Source organism: Diceros bicornis, chromosome 8 (genome assembly GCF_020826845.1).
Source record: "Diceros bicornis minor isolate mBicDic1 chromosome 8, mDicBic1.mat.cur, whole genome shotgun sequence".
Classification (NCBI taxonomy): Eukaryota; Metazoa; Chordata; class Mammalia; order Perissodactyla; family Rhinocerotidae; genus Diceros; species Diceros bicornis.
The window spans coordinates 35410050-35432722 of NC_080747.1; the positions used below are offsets into that span (position 1 = coordinate 35410050).

The 22673-nt window shown below is 39.3% G+C and overlaps 1 protein-coding gene across 1 annotated transcript in view; it reads left to right on the top strand.

Moving 5' to 3' along the window:
• Nucleotides 1-22673, top strand: part of GRXCR1 (glutaredoxin and cysteine rich domain containing 1) — a 116523-nt gene that overhangs the window by 86977 nt on the left and 6873 nt on the right. The window contains exon 3 of the mRNA XM_058546983.1: nt 18574-18639. Within this exon, the coding sequence (XP_058402966.1) occupies nt 18574-18639 (66 nt within the window). The remainder of the gene's footprint in view (nt 1-18573; nt 18640-22673) is intronic.

Below are 22673 nucleotides of genomic sequence, written 5' to 3' on the forward strand. Positions count from 1 at the left end.
TGTCAGATGGTTGCTGGAGTTTAACTTCTACTTAATGTACCTTTTGTTACCTGCTGTGATATATAAGCCTATGCTGATTGTATTATTACCAAAATATGGGGGGAAGTGGCAAGGACTGTATTACAAATTCATAACGTTTTCAGCCATGACCTAGGGACAGTATGTATAGCTACAGGTGTTTCCCTCCTTCTTCAAGTCAACCCTTACCTCTTTCTCAGAGATTATTGGATGCCTCTGTACTACAGTCAAATTTTCCTTCCTTGGTTCTCAATTAACTACGTTTGCAGAGAGTCTCTACTTTGTTTCTTTTGCTTGTCCTAAATAAAGTTGTCTTATTTAGTTAGGTTTTTAATTCACCTTGAGCTGGGGTTGAGGTCCATCACACCTCAGTAGATGATAGTTTGGCATGGGGCTTGATGCTAGACTCTGTAAAGTGTCAAGCTTGCTCTCTTAATTGAGCTTTTGGCTCTTGGAAAGTATCCAATTTAAAGCACCGAAGTCAGGAATCAGTGACATTTATTCTGCGCTGTGAGGAAAGGTATCTGGATTTATGTGGAGTTTTTCTGGAGGACAAGTCTATTTATCTGAACACTCAAAATGTAAGTCCTCAGCAGTGCATGTACCTCACTGGAAGCTTCCAAATGCTTGCTAGTCGTTGTTTGGGCATGTGTGTGATATCCTTCTTATGTTTTAGCTGATTTGTCCCTGAACTCTGGGCTAGAGGAACCAATGCTATACCTTTTCCTACTTCCTGTCTCTTTTATCCTGATTACAAATCCCAAGGGCAAAGAGATGATAGTTTTTTTTGGTGTCATAGAAAAAGGAGGTACTGATACTTATGATCTGATGTAGACAAGACCTGTATTGAACAAGAGTTTAGTTTCTGAGTTGTTTTCCCGCATCTTTAATTTAGAAATATACCTGTATGTTGTCGTAGCCTTTGAAAGAGTGGTTGGATGCTTTTTGTTATTTGTAGCACATTCTTTAGCTTTAATTCTATGCTCCCTTTTTTTGGGGACTGATTTGTATTTACTAGGCTGAACCATAACAAATTGCCCATGTTTGTTCATTTTTGGGAATGATGGCAGTGCCGTGTTGTTCAACCTTATGTTGTTCCAGAACAAAGAGCAACTACAGGAAGGGAGACTGTGAACAGATTGCAAACTATAGGTATGAAGGAGCCAGGCCACAGAATTCCACCTTGCTGTACTGAGTTATCCTAAGACTACTGTCTACGGTAGGCAGTACACCTGGGGGAGTGAGATGTCAGTTATGGGTGAAGGGCATGGGCACCAAGCATCCTGCTTTCTGTTCCTTGATTCTGAATCTTGAGGATTCTTGTCCATTAGGGAGGCTAAAGCTTTGGAAAAGGAATACTACAGCATGGTCTTTCATTCAGCAAATATTTATAAGAAACGAATATGAGTCCAGTCCCATGCTGGGTGGCAGTCATATACAGTGTTGGGCCCTGCATGGAGAAGAGATTGGTGGCAACAAGAATAAAACCAGGGAAGTGGTGGACCCTTGGAATAGGATGTTATCAGTAGAGGTGATGAGAAATGGATGGATTCAAAATAAATATTGCAGGTGAATCAACAGGACTTACTGATGGATTGGATGTAGGGTGATGAAAAGTGAGGAGTCAAGGTCAACTGCTAGAATGCTGGTTTGAGTAACTGGCTATTTGATGGTGCCATTTGTAGTTTAGTAAGTAAGTGCTTTGGTTTTAAGAGCCTGGATGGTTTCCATATGAGGGTTTATGTTTTGAGTTTTAGAGGCTGCTTCATTTATACATTCTAATAAAATTCTTTGGCTTTTATTCTCACACCTCATAATATCTTAACTCGTTAATTTTATATTTTCCAATATTTTTTCCCATTTTGTTTTATTTTTAAAATGTTTCTGAGGCTCTCTTTATTTTAATCTTTTTAGTCTGCTGTGGCTTTGGTTATAACATTTTATTTCACTAGTATCTTTTCCTAGTTTTTATTTGCTTAGTTTTATCTAGTTTTCATTGATTATTTTAAACTTCTTTTTATTCTTGGAATCTACTTTTTTATTTTACATTTTACTGCTTCAAGTATGCTTTTGTTTTATCAATGAATGTGCATTGCCTTATTAAATGGTTGATAAGATAAATGGCCATTTCATGGATAGCTTTTGTATTACCCCATCCTATAAATAAGGGCACTATATATTTACTTTGGATGCCCTGAAACAGACCTGCCTACGTCCTTTAACAAATGAGCTCTATTTCCATCCATTTGCTTGTGTGCTTCACAGGAAGGAAAACAGGAGATACACAGGTCAGACCCTCACAGTATAAGTTTGCCTACACTGATGGCATAAATGAAATGCTGTAACAGTCTATGAGGCATATGAAATGACAAGATCTAAAATCTATGTTCTTTATCATCTACCATCACTGAACATTAGAGAAAGTTTATAATATATTGCTATCATGGTGTTTGTGTATAGTAATAAAAGTAATAGTAGTAACAGATATTATTTGTTCAGCACTTACTATGTTCTATATTAAACTGAGGCTTAACATGTGTTAATGTCATGCTTTGTTCTCAGAGTATCCCTTAGAGGTAGATATTATTTTAAATATATATATAAATGAAATAAGTGAAGTTCAATGAAGACAAGCATAGACTTTGGAGCCAGGTAGACCTAGATTTGAATCTTAACCCTGACAACTGTTAGCTGTGCGATAATATTGAACAAGTACTCTCGTAATATTTATACTTTTATAATGTCTTTGAGTCTCAGTTTCTCTATTTTTAAAACCAGGGATTTTAAAAGACAACTTGCAGGGATGCAGTGAAGATTAAATGCGATGCTCACAGAGCACATGGTGAATGACAGGTGCTCATTAAGCTGTTAGAGGCTTCCCCTAGGTCAGCTGCTGTGTCATTGCTCAAACTCCTTCCTCCCACACTCCTTAAGAACTGTCCTCTTGGCATTGTCCTACCCATGAAACAGCCAAGGTCTGCAAGAGATGAATCAGGGAGCCTTGTAACTTGGAGAAAATTCCAAGCTTGCTTTCTTTGGAGGCCACAGAGGCCAGGACAAAGAGAGATGACAAAGGAGGACCAGGCTTTGTTCTCAGTCCAGATTTAGAGACCTGAGCTTATTCATCTTCCCTGAACCTCCTACACAATTAGTTCCTTGATTTGCTCCTCCAAACAGGAGACAGTTCTGGCAGGGAGAGTCCCTGGAGGAATGGAGGGAAGAGTCTAAAAATATCAACAAAAAATATCTCTGGACAAGGTTGTTATTGCCACCCTGTTTTACTTCTTTTCCTAAATCTTGTAGTTAAAAAAATTCCTAAATTTTGGGCAGTGCCCAAGAGTTTGTGCTGGTCTCCAGCTCACTCTCTCTAATATCATCCTCATCTTCTCTCTCTCTCTCTGTCTGTCTGTCTCTCTATCTCTACATAAATCTATCTATATATCTATGCATACATATATCTATACATACACATGTATCTGTACATCTGTATCTGTCTATGTATTTATCTATGTACCTACGTATTCATCTATCATCTATATGAATCAGAGATTATTGGTTCAAACAAGTGTTATGAGAGGTTCGGGGATTCGATCGGAGACGTAAAAGACACTTTCCACTCCAAACAAATGGACCGAAGGTATATTTTATTATATAGAGGATAGTAAAGGTGACAGTCTGCAAACAGATCTAAATAGGTCAAATATTAAGAGGGAAAAAACATCAGCCCGACTGGAAAGGGAAAACACCCACATCGGCTGAAGAGAAATGACACAAATCAACCAGAAAGAGAAACACCAGGTTGACCGAAAAGAGAACACATCAAATCAATTACTTCACATCAAATCAATTACTTCACATCAAATCAGTTACTCACAATATCCACGCCCCACTGCCGGGAGAGTCCTGTCAATCGACGCGGCTGGGCAAGGATCACACGTCCTGGGCAAGGTGTCCCTTCCACAGGTGGAACTCTCACCAGGGCTCAGTTTCCAGCAGTTTTTATACCATCAGTAATTTTCAGAGTAAGCAATTACAGAGTTTGCAGAGCAAGCATTTAGTGTTCCCATGCACAAAATGGTTATCAGTGGCGTACGTGCACTGAGCCCCCTGGCTAACGTCCCAGCCCAGTAGTTGTGTACGTGCATTGTTCTCTTTGGTTATCGTCTCAGCCCGGCACAGATGGCCAGTCCATTCCGGGCTACGACGCTCCAAGAGCCTTGAAATGTTACAACTTGCAACTCTCTCCGTGGGAGAAAGGCCAGTTCCCGGGAAAAGGCCAGTTCCCACCACACAGAAAGCAGCTTTGTATTTCTTTTTGTGCTGGTGGCTGTAGGTCAATGGAGCGGCCAAACATGGCTGTACTCATGTCAAGACATATTCGGCCGTGGCCGTCTCCATTAACCATAAGACACCATATGCACAGACAATGAACTTCGTACACAAGTACATAAGGCACATCCAAGAATCCAAAATCCAATGACTACAATAATTATAAAACTATCTCACAATAAAGGACCCAAACCCCAAGGTAGCCAATCAAACAACCCCTTAGAATATGAAATGTTATTAACTTGATCTTGCAAATCATGTACAGCATCAAAGATAACATTAGATAAGGTAACACTTAGGCATAACAAATTAGCTTGCAGAAGTCCAGATCAGCCCCCATCGCAGAGGGTAGCAGAAGGCAGGGTAATAGAGAAATTATCTTATATTGCAAAGTTGCTTGTTGTTTCTGAGACCAAATTTCTCGGCCATTCATAGTCCAGGTTATAGGTCCCACTGGTGTAGAGCAGTTGGTCTAACTGTAGAGGGTCAAAGGTTGTCCTACAGATGCAACTAATGCCTCTGTGTGTAGGTCTGCAGCAGACATGGAGGTGCAGCACAGCATAGCGAACACAGCAGGAGTATCTATTCACGCAAAGAAACAGAATTTTTAGGAACATGATATAACTGTTCATTTCCTGGATACATAACTATGAGTGTTGCAGTGGGCCCTTGGGCCACTACTTCTGCGGCACGGGGAGCTGCATTGGATGGATGTGTCACTCACACTTTTGCTCCAGGTTTCCATCCATTTGTAGACCCAAATCCTTGCATTCCTCTTTTAGTTAATTCACTTGGAGGCTGTCCTTGTGACACATTTGGAGTCAAGAGGGGAAGCACCAATAATTGTCCCACTCGTTCTCCAGACTCTACAGTTAGTACTGTGTCACTACCATTATATAATATAAATTTTGTTTTTTCTTGGTAATCTGGATCAATGACTCCTCCCAGTACATCAATACCTTTTGCTGCCAGTCCAGAGCGTCCTTTTAACAAACCAAAGGTATTTTTGGGAAATTGTACCCCTATCCCAGTAGGGACTGTAGACTGCTTCTTAGGGGGCAATTGAATAGAATGAACAGCAGATAAATCCAATCCAGCCGCTTCGGCCGTGGCACGAAAAGGCGGTTTAGCAGACTGAGTCAGGGGCCAACAGGTTAAGGTCATAAGCTCATGGGTGGCGGCTGCCACTTCTGTAATCTTTGCTGGTAACAACCTTGACAGAGGAGTCTCATTAGGGCCTAGTGGCCTGTTATTTAACATATTTAGAGCAGTACTTAGATGGTTGTGCCACCCATTTAATGAGCCATGACCAAGTTTCCTCAATTGTTGTTTAAGCAATCCATTCATTTGTTCTATGAGGCCTGCAGCTTGGGGGTAATAAGGTATATGATAAATCCATTCTATATAATTTTCCTTGGTATAAGTTTGAATCAACTTACCTGTAAAGTGGGAACCGTTGTCACTCTGAATTTGCCTTGGTGTTCCATAATATAACTTGATTGTATCTAATAATTTTATGGCACTCTGTTGGGTGGCCGCTTTAGCTGGTATAGCCAATAAATAACCAGAATATGTATCAACAGCAGTGCAGGCATAAGTATATCCACAAGAATTTGGCAATGGTCCAATAAAATCTATTTGCCAGGTATGGGCGGGAAATAATCCCTTTTGGATATGACCTTGGTAGGGGTGTGGGACTCCCTGTTTATTTAACTGTTGGCATAACTGACATTGTTTTACTGAAGTGGCAATATCATCATGGGTGACAAGGATTCCCCTTTGTTTTGCCCACCTGTATGAAGTTTATTCTCCCAAGTGTCCACTCTTTTCGTGGATTCATTGTGCTAAGCCTGGGTTGTGTGTTGCATGACTTCGCACCAGCTGATCAGCATAAGAGTTATACTTTTGTTCTGTAGAAATTACAGAACTGTGAGCATCAACATGAAATACGGTAACAATTGTATTTTGGCATCATAATCATATGTCTTTTTGTAATTTCTTTTTTAAGTTAAAAAAACTTTAATTTTGGCAGAAGTTTATCAAAAATATCAAAAGATTTTAAAACACTTGGTCAAATAGGAAACAATGCCTAGTTATTTATTTAATCAAGTTGACAACAGAAACAGTTAAAGGCAAACAGAGAGTTAAAACAGTCAAAAAACAAAAACAAAAACCTTAAGGGAGAGACTTCAGTCCTTTTGAACATAGGAAATTATTTTAACAAAACATAGGTGTTTTGTCTTTTACATAGACTTACTCAAAAGAACACCTTTTAATCTCTATATAAAGAGCAGACTAAAAGTTTAAGAAAATTACCTTTATAAGAGAGAAAGCCAAATTTTAATTTTTTATCAGCTTACTTTAGCCAACTTGATCATGTGCAAAACTCCTCAGGGCTTTACATTTACAAACCTTCTGTCACTTATTTTTTACATTTAGAATTTGTCCTATGCCTTTTTTCTTTTCTTAGTACTTTAGGACAAATTTATTTTTCTTAACAAAACAAACATAAATATCTCTATTCTTTATACCTTCTTTATGGACAACATACCTTTTGCTTTTTTTGTATACAGACTTTCCAGAAATGTGTACTTTCTCATAGAAAATTCCTCAACATGCACATAACATGTTTATCAATAAATGTAAGCATCTTTCAGTTTTTCTGAGATAAGAAACCAAAGGCAGACAAATCTATGCTTAGTAACCAATTTTTAATGTTTTATCTTATGTGGAAACGACCCAGAGACTCAATAAATTTTTATCAACTTAATTTAGCAAAACTCTAAAGCTTCAAGTTACCAAAAAGATTTTGGAAGCTGTTTTTGAAATAACTTTGTCTTTTAGAAGTCTCTGTATATTAATTAAAGATTGCATTTCATCGTGAGAGGTTTTGAATCCTCTCTTTTAAGGGCGACCCTTAAGGTGAACTCATCAGATTCTCCAGAATAGCCATTTCAATTTTAAATTACTTCAAAAGTTTAAATTGAAATTGCCCCATTTTGGCCACTTTTCCTCTCTGGAGTCTATGGAATATTGTGGCAATGTGGTGTTACAATAAAAAACTTATCTTCTTGGATATGGGCTCCTAGCTGAATATAGCCCATTTAGCCAAGAGGTGGCCCAGAGGGCTCTCCTTGGGGACAGATGGAACTTCCCCCCTTCAAAATTACAAACATACAGAATAGACAGTTAAATGGGATCCCAAACAGAACAGATAGATGCATCTAACAGATTCCGGGTAAAAGTCCTACAATTATTCCCACTCCAGTAGGGATAGCCCTGCCTCTTAAAGAGACAGGACTCCAGATGGAGGGGAAGGGAGTTGTTGATGTAAGCAAAAACAAACAAACAGGCAAACAAACAAATAATTTTAGAGCCTGTTTCCCTGTCATAAGAAAAATGTGCCCAGGGTCAGCGGTGCCAGGTCAGATGGAAAGCACTGGGAGCAGTCCCTAGGGCAAATCACCTAGGCAGCTGCTGGACTGTTTCCCAGGACATCCCACCCGGCCCGGGCCCACCGAGCCACGGACAAAGAGCCTCCCGGCTGGCTCGCCAAATTATTATTGGATACACATTTAGGCTCACTATTTGTCACTTAAGAGGGGCCAAATAAAACTAGAATGCCAGGCTCACGGCAAGGAAAGAGTTTCTATTTTGGGTGACATCAGCCGGGACTGTAAATTTGAAACTTCTTTTTTCAAGAGTACATTCTCCCTTGTATTTTATCCCTATCTTCCATAGCCCGACGATAAGCAGTCAATAAACATTAACCTCGCCGTGCCAGAAAAGAAACATTATCTCTTTTTTCCTGCTGTCTGCAAAGTTTTGGTCACATCCAATGATTCATATCTTGCAGACGAACATCCCAAGTTTCACATAATCCTGACCTGTGAGCCCACTCCCCAGCCAGAGTACAAGAGGGAGGGTCCTCCCATCCTGGAATTTCTTCCACCTTGGCTTCAGTTACCTTTTGTTTGAATAGGAAAGGCATCTCCTTAATCGAATCCTGCTCACAGCGCCAATTATGTTAGGAGAGGTTCGGGGATTCGATCGGAGACGTAAAAGACACTTTCCACTCCAAACAAATGGACCGAAGGTATATTTTATTATATAGAGGATAGTAAAGGTGACAGTCTGCAAACAGATCTAAATAGGTCAAATATTAAGAGGGAAAAAACATCAGCCCGACTGGAAAGGGAAAACACCCACATCGGCTGAAGAGAAATGACACAAATCAACCAGAAAGAGAAACACCAGGTTGACCGAAAAGAGAACACATCAAATCAATTACTTCACATCAAATCAATTACTTCACATCAAATCAGTTACTCACAATATCCACGCCCCACTGCCGGGAGAGTCCTGTCAATCGACGCGGCTGGGCAAGGATCACACATCCTGGGCAAGGCATCCCTTCCACAGGTGGAACTCTCACCAGGGCTCAGTTTCCAGCAGTTTTTATACCATCAGTAATTTTCAGAGTAAGCAATTACAGAGTTTGCAGAGCAAGCATTTAGTGTTCCCATGCACAAAATGGTTATCAGTGGCGTACGTGCACTGAGCCCCCTGGCTAACGTCCCAGCCCAGTAGTTGTGTACGTGCATTGTTCTCTTTGGTTATCGTCTCAGCCCGGCACAGATGGCCAGTCCATTCCGGGCTACGACGCTCCAAGAGCCTTGAAATGTTACAACTTGCAACTCTCTCCGTGGGAGAAAGGCCAGTTCCCGGGAAAAGGCCAGTTCCCACCACACAGAAAGCAGCTTTGTATTTCTTTTTGTGCTGGTGGCTGTAGGTCAATGGAGCGGCCAAACATGGCTGTACTCATGTCAAGACAACAAGGTAGATATTTATTTGTCTCTCAAATAAGTCTGAGTTGATAGTAGTCAAGGGGTATAGATTGTCTTGCCCTATGAGTCATTCTTCTGTCTTGTTGCGTCTTCCTTCAGGGTGAGTCCTCACTTCATGGTTAAAAATGGCTCAACTCCATCACATTGTTTCCAGCTTGTTAAAAGGTAACAAGAGTAAATATAGGATAGCTTGCTTTTAAGAGTATGGCCTGGAAGCTGTATGCATTACTTCTGCTCACATCTCACTGGCAAGGATTTAGTCACATGGCTACCTCTAACCACGTATGAGGCTGGAAGGTAAATCTTTCATAAATGTTACTCCCAAACAAATTTCAGGGGATTTTCTAACAAAAAGGAGAATGGAGAATGGATAGAACAGTGTGTGTGGGGGTAATTAGTATTTTCTCCACACTATCAATAGAAGGAGGATATTCCCAACAAGAGAAGGTCACTGCTGTTGATTTAAAAAAGAAAGGAGTTGTCCATGAGTTTTTCAAAACAGATCTTTGGAATTAGGCTCAATGGAAAATCTGTTACTTCTACTAGTCTGCTGAAAACAACCACAAGAATAAACAAATATTATTCTCATTACCAAGGCTCTATGTGTGCCTGGCACCATGCTAGCACGTAGCATGCGTTATCTCATTTATTTCTTACAACCCTACCTGATAGAGATATCTTTATCTTCATTTTATCGAGGAGAAAACTGAGATCTTGAGGGGTTAAGGAACTTACCCAAGCTCACACACCGAGTAAGTAGCAGAGACAAGAGTTGATGTGTGGCTGAGCCCACAGTTTTGTGGCAGCCTTTTAACATGTCTTGTTACCCACATGATTCACTTTCCTTCACCCTAGGATTACAGGAAGATTCTGATCATCCCTATTCTCTTGTTCTGAAGACACACCGTAGATGGACTCAAGCAGTGATCAATCCCAATAGAATGCAAGAAATCATCTGATTTCTTGTTGGTTGTGCTGGTTACTTTCTGTTTTCCCTTCCAGATCCATTCTCTCCTTTCTCTGGCCTGCTCTGAGCCTCAGGAAGGTACACTTTACAGACTGTATCACACAGATGCCTTTGCCCTCTGACTTTAGTCAGAGGGAGGCCAGAGCAGAAAATCTGAGTGAGGCAGGAGAGAGAGGTGGAGGTATGTATTTTCTCTGCTCCCTTCATGCTGAGACACATTCTGGCAGTTGCTGAGTTTCTCTTGGCCCCTTTCCCATAGCTAAATCTTTTATTAGGTTCTGTAATTCCACACCTTCCTCGTGAACATTAGACCTGGAGTAGTAACAGCTTCTGGTTATTGCCAGCCCCTGGGTGCTTCACCAAGCCTGTTGGTTTACTTAATGTTGTCCACATTTCTGTAGATGGTTCCTTCACTCAGCCAATTTAATAAATAATAATAAATAAATAATAATACATGCCATAATAAATGCCATCTGTGTCCCGCTGGGATCCTGAAAGAGGCATTCGATGATTCTCATGAATCTAAAAAGAACCATTATTAGACAACCCTATGACTCTTTAGTATTGTTGTACCTTATAAAAATGGAATATCTGTTTCATTTCATGACCATGAACTTCAGTACACTGCAGAGAAATCTTTCTAGGTGGCAACTTGGGGTGGTGTCTTCAATCTTTTGATAATTTTACTAAGATAGTAATATGAAAGGTAAAGTAATTTTTTTTGTGTGTGAGGAATATTAACCCTGAGCTAACACCTGTTGCCAGTCCTCCTCTTTTTTGCTGAGGAAGATGGGCCCTGGGCTAACATCCATGCCCATCTTCCTCTACTTTATGTGGGATGCCTGTCACAGGGTGGCTTGATGAGCGGTGTGTATGTCCGTGCCTGGGATCTGAACCCACAAACCCCAGGCCGTCAGAAGCGGAGCGTGTGAACTTAGCCAGTATGCCACCGGGCCGGTCCCAAAGTAATTTTTATTGAATGTATATGCTGCAGTGATGAATCTTGAGTAACCTATCCATGTCTAAACATCCTTGGATCCCATCTGAAATTAAGCCCATTCAAGTTGGAGCTCTCTCCTATTAATGGAATTTTAACTGATATTTTGATCAACTAATTACGTTTCCCAATTACTCTTATCATGTAAATCTTCCTCAAATATTTTTCCTGCTGAGTGATTAAATATCCAGATTGTCCCAGAAAAGCCATCAACTCAATTTTCTTCAGTAGCGTTGTTCACTAACTGTCCTCAGTTTTTGACTCTTCAGAGGGCCTAGCTGAAAACTAGCTAAATCTCTCATAATAAAGAATGGTTTAGCCATTCTACAACTTAGTTGAGAACTTTTATGGTCTGAAAAGTCCTCAAATTTCATACCAACTTTTCTTTTTAATAAGTCATGAAATTGAGTCTTTCATCCCAATATTTTGCATGAGCCCCTCCTTTTTTTATTACATTCTCTTTCACATTCTAGTCACATCATCTAAAAACAATGTAAGACTTTTGTAGATCTCCATTTATCTTTTTTTATTTATTGACTCTAGACAGAAAATGTTTGTGGACCAAATTTTGTGAGCTCAACATTGATTCTAAGTTATAAATGCTCTCAGGGAGTTTAAGAATAAGAATACAACTACTATTTATTAAATTTCTATTATGTGTCATGCAATGTTTTAGACATATATCATCTCATGTAATCCTTACAACAACACTGCAAACACTATTATACTCAATTTACAAATGAGGAAACTGAGTCTTAAAGAATTTATGTTTCTTGTCCAAGTTAAATTAATTTATAAGTGAAAGTGCCAGGATTTAATCTGGGGTCTTATTCAGAAAATCTTTGGTGAGCTTAACCACTGCATTCTAAAAATCAGTTTATGCAAAGAGAATTTTGTGACACAGCAGACGAATGGTCTTAAATCTATTAAATAGAGCAGTCTTCTGGCTTCTTCTGGTTCAACACCAAAACTATCTTTTTTTTTTAAACTGGAGACTTGATATCACTTTTATATGATTTGATATTAATTTTAAAGGAAAAAGATCTGTGACTTTCTGCAATAGAGAAGAGGATAATATATCCCCATCATCATGTACTTTGATGATATGACTTTATTATAAAAAAATCAAGATTGGCCTCCATGGGAAATTGTTCTTTACAGATACACTGAAAAAAAAAAATGGCTCAGCATTGATTATGTACAACAAAATCATTGACTTTGGCAGGCATTTTCTAACACCCACAGGTCTGTATTATATAATTGCACAAAACAAGTCAATGAGTTAGTTAATTTTGCAGTCAATTTTTCCTGCCAGAGGTACAGGAAAACTGTGCTCTTTAGAATGAGATTATCTATGGGAACTTCACTGTGTTTTTTTAAGACACTGGTGGGATATTGCTACACCTGCTTTGAACATTTTCCAGACCTCAGTGTTTGGTGTAGAACTCCAGGGCCTCATGGAGTTTTTTCATGTACTGGAGAAGATCCAGAGCTGATTCCTGAAGTAAATTCTGACGTTGTCAGCTGGCCTCAGGTGGCCCATCTCCAGGGTTGATATAACCTCCCATTCTGGTGGGCATGGCAGCCACAGCAACAAACATTTACTGAGCACATCCTTTGGCAGGCATCGTGCTAGGTGCTGGTTGAGCTCCTTGAATGCCATCCCTGCCATCTGCTCTCCTGATTACATAGCAGAAAGATCCTTTAGCAGCCAGCACTAGACGACAGTCTTAGCCTCCTGGTCTGCATCAGAGAGTACAGCCTTCAGTGGTTTGCTCTTCACTTTCCATCAAGTGCCAGCCGAGAGAAGTGATGGTTAGGGGAAATCACTGACACAGTGTTCATCCCTCTCACTCCTCTAGGTATCTGGCACTCTGTCATCAAATCACATCCGCTTAGTCCCTTGCAGATTTACCTCCATAAAGGTGCATTTTAATCTATGCCCTTGTTTGTTTTCCTTTTAAAACCAGGAGTCATTATAAGAAACAGCCATTTGGAATTTAATCTTGTATTTACTGTAGTTACAAAAAGGTTGAAGACATTATTACAGCAAATACTTATTGAGTGTCTGTGGTGCACCCCAGAAAGTGCTGAGTCCTGTAATCACCACTGGGTTCGCTGTGCAGTGGGGCAAAGTGTGGTCTGAGAGCACAGAGGAGGGTACGACTGATTCTGTCTGCGAAAAACGAAGAAGCTTCACTGAGAAGGTAATAGTTCAATGGAGTTTGGAAGCATGTATAGGAGTTTTCCAGGAGAGGGTGGAGAGGATAGAAGAAACTTTAAGCAAAGAATAGAGCATGTGCAAAGGCATATTATCTCATGGAAGCACCTAGTATGTTCAGGAGAAGGGGAGAAATTCAGAGTAAAGGCGGGGTATGGTATTAAAGGACAGGGCTGAAAGTTGGTGCAACTAGATAGTGAAGGCCTTTGTAGACCATGCTAAGGAGTGTGGGTTTCATCCCAGTCTCTAGAAGATACTCAACAAGCAGTGTAGGGTATACAATAAAATAGACAGAGATAAATAAATGGCAGGGAGGCAGTTAAGTGAGAGGGAGAAGGAGCCTGGTTTAAACCAGCAGGAGAGATGAAAACTGGTACTGTTTCATTCAAAAGCCATTTCCGTGATGGTATTTATTTAAAGACTATATTTTTATAGTTAATGAAAAAGCAAGGACATTATTTATTATATTAGCCAGTTTATCTAAAATCTTAAGCAAGGCGTTGCATTATGTAAACGACTCTGCTAAGAAAAACTTTGTTTCAACTGAGAAGCTGGCTCAGAATCAAATTTAAGGCTCAGTCATAGCTATCATATTGAGATTTATTTAAGACATTTCTTTTGTCCTGAATTTGTCTTTAAATTTTATTTTATTATTTCCTTGTATGGATCTTTATTGCAAGCTGCTTTCCTAGTAAGATGAAGTGGTGTATGAATAAATGTAAATAAAAATAAAATAAAATAATATATGTAGTACATATGTATATACGCACAATATGTATAGATTTGTATACACATTAAAATTTGTGTTTGGTTTTGGTTAATGAGAATACTTTTTTTTAGTTCTTCTGGGCCCCTCAGAAATGTCAGCTCAATAGTTTTCAAACGTTAGTGTTTCATGTGGAATTCCAGAGCCTGGATATCAACAAGGAAATAGCTAAAATATGTATGTGTGATTTTAAATGATTTTCAAGAAAAAAATACTTAAGTGTTTGTATTTGTTTATTTTGTTTTTGATAATGGTGTTTGGAAACTCTTGACCTAGCAACTCTTCTCAGAGATCTAGAAGAGTGTACTAAATACAAACTAGTTTATACCAATCTATAGTCTTCTTCAGCTTATTGTATAAAATAGGTTGTTTACACTGTAACTTGGTATCTTACCTATGTTTCCTCCAGGACTCGGATCCAAAATACTGTGTAGAATCTGATAGGAAGTTTCACTGAACAGAGCTTATCTTGAATAAATGGAAATGGTGACCACAAAGCGTCATGTACATATAATATTTATGTACTTTATTGTGCTAATTAAATTCCTTCTCTCGTTCTGTCTCTGTGCTCAGTTAACTACTATTTTTCCTAAAGGTAAGAACTTCATCATTACTTTATGGAGAGAGCTTTCCCTAATCCTCTTAGTTAGGTTAAATTTACCTTATTATATGCTTTCACAGCATCTTATACCAACATCTCTTTTGTAGTATTTATGACAGAAGTTTACATTTATTTGTATAATCTTTTGTTTAACATCTGTCTCTTCCCCAAAATTTTACATTCTCCCAGGAATGGGGGCCCATTTTTTTGCTTATTGTTACATCTCTAATACTTAGCATAGTGCGTAACTCACAAAGGGTGCTCAAAATAGTGTTGAATGTGGAAATGAATTAATGGACATATTTGTGAATGAGTATGGTGGCATACTGCACATTCATGGATCAACAATGGTGAGTAAGAGTTCTGGCAGTCCTAGTCAGCAAGGGGCTAATGTCTTTTCTCACCTTTTTCTTGTTCCTTGAAGGTGTAAGTCTCTTCTTTGGTGATCCAAATATGAGGAAAAATTATGTAGACTGCCTTATCTTTAAGAAGCTTTATTTTACATGTAAAATAAAATGGCTTGTTCACATGTCACAGCCCACTGCTTAGAATTTTAAGGAGGGAAGTATTTGACTGAGAATAGAGCTAATTTCGTGTATTGAAAGGTAATGAAATAGATCCTTTCCTGGCATACGCAACACATCTGAAATAACTGAATAAGGCATGGTGCTGAGATAAAAAAAGAAATGAGATGTTCTGTAGCTTCTCTGGCGCATTCATTTTGTTTGGAGTCATTGCACTGAAAGCTTTTGTTCACAGGAGCTTCTTGGACACCTAGTCAATGGTGAGTCCTAACCATAGACTGTCATGTTCCCCAGAATAGGAGTTATCTGTACCATTTTTTTGTTTTTTGCTAATGCAGTCATGTTACATCAGTAAGCAGGCAGCATGCATGGCACAATAGAAAGAGTATAGGTTTCGGAGTCAGCACGACCTGAATTCGAGATCTGGCCAAGACTTGTGTTGATTCACTGAAACGCCCTGGGCATGTTCCTTATTCTCTTCAAATTTTAGTTGCTTCATTTTAAAAATTGAGATAATAATTGTTACTTTGCACCAATGATTAAAAGAGCCAATGTCTGTAAAGCACTTATATTACATTATTTTCAGAAAAAAATGATTCTGAATCAACTGAAAAATATACTAGAAATATCTTCATAGGTATCCTGGAAGTCTTGGTAAACTATGTCAGATAATAGAATGATTAATCAATTTCCACTTGCGTGGAATTGAGTGGTGGAATTATACTTAAAAAGTAACAAACTCACATATGATATTCTTAGCCAAAAAACAGCCGTGAAAAGATTATTTCCCAAGAAATACTTAAGGGAATATATTCTCTTTTGTGGTCATATGGATTTCTTTATAGGCCAAGTAATAATTGGAATGCTTTTGGTGGAAAATTGTAGGGAATGAGAGCTTTGGAGTACGTAAAGGCAGTGTAGAGTAAGACAGGTTGAGAGCTACCCTGGTATACGTCCCAAGGTTCAGGTTGGGAGGAATCTGCCAGCTAGACTGACATCCCCAACCTGCTGCTGCTGCTGAGGAGCAGAGAGGGCACCATGAGATTTCCTTGTCCTGCCCTGCAGGGTCTTGCACTAAGGTTCAGCAAGGACAGGGTCAGGTGGAGGGTGGGGACGTGGGTCCCCGTGGGGAAGCAAGGGCTTTTGGCTACTGTTTCTGCTCAGCATGTGGCACAGGGACCAGAGAACTCGTTCCAAGGAAACAATTCGAAGGCTGGCCGGGTGGAGTTGTGGGTGGAGGCCATGTCCAATGGCAGCAGTTGAGAGGGGGACAGAGGTGCTCAGCTCCCAGGTCTCTGTTACAAAGCAAAGTTTTCCACCTTAAGCACCTAGTACACCACCTGTGCACTACACTCCCGGGTGTCTGGAAGAGCAGTGGCTTTCATGCCTTTGGGTACATTGCTTGATGTGAGCAAAGCCTGCATTTCTCTGGATGCGTGACATCTATTTCTGTAGTACTGATGGTGCTGGGATTATTTGCCTGAGGCAGAGAAAATTTCATGTATTTAAGGGTAAGCAGATAGTCCTTTCCTGGCGTATGCACTGTATTTTAAACAACTGACCAAGACACACTGACTGCCCAGATAAGATATGATCCGGGACGTAGATGCGTGATGGCTTCTCTGGTGCATCCATTTTGTTTGGAATCAGTGCAGTGCATTGTCTTTTCGCTGAAGAAAAATGGGTCATATATTCTCCTTGCTGCTTTAGTTCATGTACCAAATTCCCTAGAGGCTTTTCCCTTTTTAGCTTGGTTAACTCTTAAAAGAACTAGAATGTAGCCAAAGTAAAATATCACCAGTTATTACTACATTTTAGACTTTAATGTCTCACTTTAGGTACATCACGTCTGCATTCCTGGCAAAACCACCTACAAATAAAAGACTGTAACCTGCCAAGGAGAGCTACACAGATCTTCTGTGGCCCTGTGTATTCATTCATAGTGCTTTTTACTATATCAAGTCAACATTTCTGATCGTGATTAAGATGACGTTGAGTTATACAAGATGAACTGAAATAAATCAAACCCAGAATTAAAGGCTCCTGTACCTCACCCCAGGAATTTCCTACCCTGTCTTAGAAACCTCACCTAATCTTCAAGGTCAAGATCAAATGCCTTTAACCTCAGAAAGCCTTCTCTCCCCTCAATAAGCAGGTCTTTCACCCGGCTGTGATTTCCGAGGTTACTCTTCTGCATCACTCATTGGACACTTATTCTCCATTCTACCTTGTGGGTTACTTTGTTGTGTGTTTACCTAAAAATATATTGTAACCTCCTGAAGAATTAGGACTTTTAAATTTTTTACATGAGTCTTTGTGTTCTCCACCCTGCCTAGCACACATAGGAATCCAAAAAGTACTTTTTGTGTGATGACATTTCTCCGTCTTGTTGATTAACCAAAAATAGCGTCAACATCTATTCTGGGCCAACAACTGTTATTCTGTGCCAGGGATATGATGTGAGCAATTTGATTAGAAATAATTACTACAAGTTTTCCTTTTCCCTCCTCTATGGCTATATGTTGGGAAGTAGAGTGGGAGAATGTAAGAAGAGACTGGAAAAGAAAGGAAAATGAGGTGGTTTGAAGAAACATGATGAATTTGTTGGAAAGTACATACATTGCCTCCATTCTTATTTTCACAGAAAAGTTTTACAAGTTAAAAACATTGGATCTGGAGTAAGTCCTAATCCCTGTGTTCAAATTCCCACTCTGCTTCCTCTCTGGGTGAACTTGGAATTGTTATTTAATCTCACTGAAGGTCAATTTCTGCTATTGATAGAGTCTACCACATCCAATGAGATGATGTTGGGTGCCTAGCTCAAAATATGTTTTCAATTAGTGTGGGTGGTTATTATTATTATTATTATTAGCTGCTCTTATCTTTAAATGCATGACTCTAAAGAGGGCCATGTCCAGGACTTCTTGGAATAGGGCAGAGACAGCCCAGGCTGGGAATTTGCTCAAAGGTGGCCTTTCCCAGATGGTAGAGCTGGCTTCAGGTCCCTGAACAACTCTGAAGGGTGTGCTGGAACCTTCCATATCCGGACTTAATCTGACAGCTGTGGGCTCCCCAGAACTCACCTCCTGCTGACAGTCTTCCCCTTGCCTGCAGTAAGCCTTACCGTAAAAGGAAAGAGAAATGTCTTCTCCTCTTTGGCCTCCTGGTTGTAAGTTTACTTAGATCTGAGGGGAAGAATTGTGTTCAGTATTTTGTGGGTTAATCTTTCCTGGCTAGAACTTTGTTTTCTCAAATACTAACAAAATGGATTTTTCTTTCTCCTCTACCCTCTCTTGTTAATAGGGTGCTGAGAAAATTTTGTCAATGAATGAATCAGGAGAACTTCAAGACCTCTTAACCAAAATTGAGGTAATTGTGCTTTTAGCAGCTTATTTTTAGTAATAAAAATGTTAAACACATTCTGATTGTAACTGAGTTTTCCTCATTGAATTTTTCCCCTGTGTTCTTACAAATATGTAACAGGATACATGTGACAGCTTTAATTTGATATCACCTGCCATTACGTTTCCTCTAGCTTGAGTGACTTTAGCTTCTAACAACCTCATACTATTAGGTGAGAATTCCAGTCAGCTTTATTAGAGCCTAATTCTCTGTAATAGAGATGTTGATGAGGTGTTTCAAGTCAGGAAATTGCCTTGAAGCACATTTAAAATATTTCATTTAAATTTTTTTATTTTTCCCATGGACTAGCTCATCATTTCTAAAGATTACAGAAAAAGTTGTTTCTTCAAAAGTGCACATTTTAATTTTGTTCCAATACTTATAATTACAGCATCAGAGAAATACTTATTCAAATATATAATGTATCAAATCAATATGCAACCAGGAAGCCCTTAATACCTCTCTGCTAAACTATTGTGTCAGCCTGTTTCTTAAGTAGGAAGATTATATATTTTATCATCCAACTGGGACACTTTGTGTGTGAAAAAGGTGCATTAATAATTGTTCTGGGACAATAAACACGAACCAGGACTTTCCCAGCTGCGCTAGGCAATATCATCACCCGGGATCAATACGCCACCCCAGCTCTTCTCGATCTGGTCTCCTTTGCTGACTTCATTTCTGATTCCCTGCCATTCCTTCCACTTCAGTTGAAAGAAAGCAATATTTGTGGCTTCTTACTACCATTCCTTTGTGCAAGCTGTTCTGTCTGCCCACAATGCTGTTGTTGCAATTCCTCATTTCCCTCCACTGTCTTATTAAAGCCCATGCAGATGTGATACGTTGCAGTATCACATCTTCTGAAAATTATCCCTGATCTCTCCCACCTTTGAAGTCCCATAACCCTCTTTTTGTTTGGTGCTTATCAAAGTCTTCCTTATATTACTTTTCTTTGGGTATGTGACTCATGTCCTAAATGAACCATATTCCCCTTGGTTTTAGGAATCATGTTTTATTCATATTGTGATCTTGCCTAGAAGGACAAACACAATGAGGATGTGTACTTCATAGTCTAAAACTCCTTGTGGCTCAAAAATCTGTATGGATGGTTTCTTTCTTTCCTTTTGTTCCTATACTCTACTCCAACCCCATGAAACCATTAATTTGGGTTGATGTATATCTTTTTATTTAAGTGATTTAACTTGGTCAATGTATATTATTGTTCTCTGTACACATTTTTAATTTATGTAAATGTTGTTATATAATATATCAAATGTTTTTTTCAAATTATTTTCTCTAGGCACTATATTTTTAAGAACGATCTCTATTGCTATGTGGACATTTAATCCATTTCTTCTCATTGCTGCATACTTCTCCATGGCAGCATTGTTCAATAGAACTTTCTTTGATGATGGAAATGTTTTATATCTGTACCCTCCAAAATAGTAGCCACTGGCTGCATGTAGCTATTGAGCACTGAAAGTGCGGCTAGTGTGACTGAAGAACTGAATTTTTAATTTTGTTTAATTTTACTTGACTTAAATTTAAAGTCAAATAGCCATATGTTACTAGTGGCCCCTGTTGGGACAGTGCAGCTGCGTGGAGCCCACCTACTCTCTCTTATCTGCCCGCTTTTCCACTGATGGACACCCAGGTATCATCCAACTCCCTCCTCAAACAAACAGTGCTGCAAGGAACAACCTTAAACATGTTCCTCTATGGATTTCTCTGGGAGTGAAAATTGCTGGATCGTAGCTTATGCATAGTTTTCCAGGAAGTGCCAGATGGCTCTCCGGAATGGTTGTACCATTCAACACTCCCTCCTGTAGAGAAAGAGGGTTTTGTGCGTTCCCACATTCCTGACAATGTTTTACATTGTTACCTAATTTACAGTTCTTTATTTTTTGCCAGGGTAGTAGGTAGAAAGGTATATTGTACTACTGTTTTAATTTACATTTTTCTGATTACTACTGAGTTTGGGCATCTCATTGTGTGCTTGTTAGATTTTTACATTTCATCTATAAATTGTGTATTCCTTATGCCTTGCCCATTAAAAGTCTTGGAATTACCTTTTTTTCTTTTTTTGTGAGGAAGATCAGCCCTGAGATAACATCCATACCAATCCTCCTCTTTTTACTGAGGAGGAATCCATGCCGAACTTCCTCCACGTTATGTGGGACGCGGCCTCAGCATGGCCGGACAAGCAGTGCATCGGTGCGTGCCCGGGATCTGAACCCGGACCACCAGCAGCGGAGCGCCCGCACTTACCTGCTGCGCCACAGGGCTGGCCCTGCCTATTTTTTTTTTGGTTGTTTTTCAGAAGATCCTTCTATATTCTAGATATTAGTATTTTGTTTGTTTTAGTCATTGCCAATATTTCCTTCCCTTTTTTCAGCTTCTTTCATGGTGTCATTCACCCAACAAGAATCCTCTAATATAATCAAAGCCATCATTTTTCTTTATGTTTTGTGCTTTTGAACTTTTATTTATGAAGTACCCTTCCATCTTAAGGTCACAAAGATATTGTCCTACGTTTTCTTCTCTTAACTTTATAATTTTTTGCACCTAGGTCTTTAATTCATATAGAAAGTAATTCCATCTTCTTATATACGGTGGGCTAGTTTTCCAACATCATCTACTAAATAATCTATTATTTCTTTGGAATAAGAAAGTAATATTCTTATTTCTTTATTGCTTTGTCATGCCAATTTTATATTATAGTAAATCCCCATATATACTTGGGTCTTTGTCTGAGCTCTCTAGTAAATTCCATTAATCTATTTGTTTCTTGTTTACCGATATCATACTGTTTTTATTTCTGTAATTTAATAGCAACTTTTAGATTCTTATAGGATGAATCGCCCTCATTGCTCTTTTTAAAGATTGACAATTGACTTAGTTATTCATGGACTTTTATTCCTTTGAGTCTATAATTCTTTAGTTCTGCAACTTGACTAACACCACCATGCTATCTTAACATAGCCCCCTCCCTCAGCTCAAAGTATTTTGGAAAGAAGATTTTGTCCTCTTCATTAAGTCTGTCTCCATTCTACAGATGACATAAATAAGGTGCAAACATTTAAGACTATTCTTAATGTTGAACAGAATGGGGTATGGTACTGGCTTCTAATGTTATAAGAGTTGTAAGGTGCTATAACTCTGTTGGGCTGCTTTGCTCATATAACAAAACTGGTAGAGAATCTGAAGCCATCCAAGAAAGCCCTGAACTCTACCTGAGAGGGGACTAGGTTTTAAGGTAAACTAACCCAGGTAAAGAGACTGGCCTGGGAGAAGCAGTTAGGAGAGCCAAACAAAGTGGATAAGGGATGCAAGATTCAGATCCAAACCCCTCCCATTCTTCTGGTTGGCTTTTGGTAGTGGAGCAGGAATTAAACATTCATAAGGTAGGAAACACTGGAGTCCTTACCACACAGCAAGTAATATTCCTAGTATTATGTGTATTAAGTCATTGAAATCTTACAACTCTGCAGGGTGAGTTTTATTGTTATCCGCATTTTACAGACAAGGGGACAGAGGCTCAGAGGATGAAACCACCTGCTCAAGACCTTACAGATAGTGTTCGATTCATATTTCTAATCACTCTGACTCCAAAGTTCATGATCTTAGCCATGAATCTATGCTGCCATCACTCAAATTAAGTGACGTGTAGGTATCTGGGAAATCTGACCATATGTGGCAGAACCCAAGGCCTGGGTGAGAAGTTTCCTTGGAGGTAGGTGGGATATTAGGTCCAGGGAACAGACTGGGTTTTAACACTGGGCTCTGATACTAGTAGAGCATCTCGGAAAATGGGCAAATTGGTGATAACTTTAGAGAGAAACCGGGCAGATCCTACAAAGTTCTAGTTTGCTATTACTTGGGTGCTACATAGCAGACTATGGCTGCTCTGGTCCTTGTAATTCGGTCCCCAATTGTCAGCAGCTATCCCCAGTGGCGGGGAGGAAGGAGGCATGGCAGTTGCGGGTGGGCCCTCAGAAATG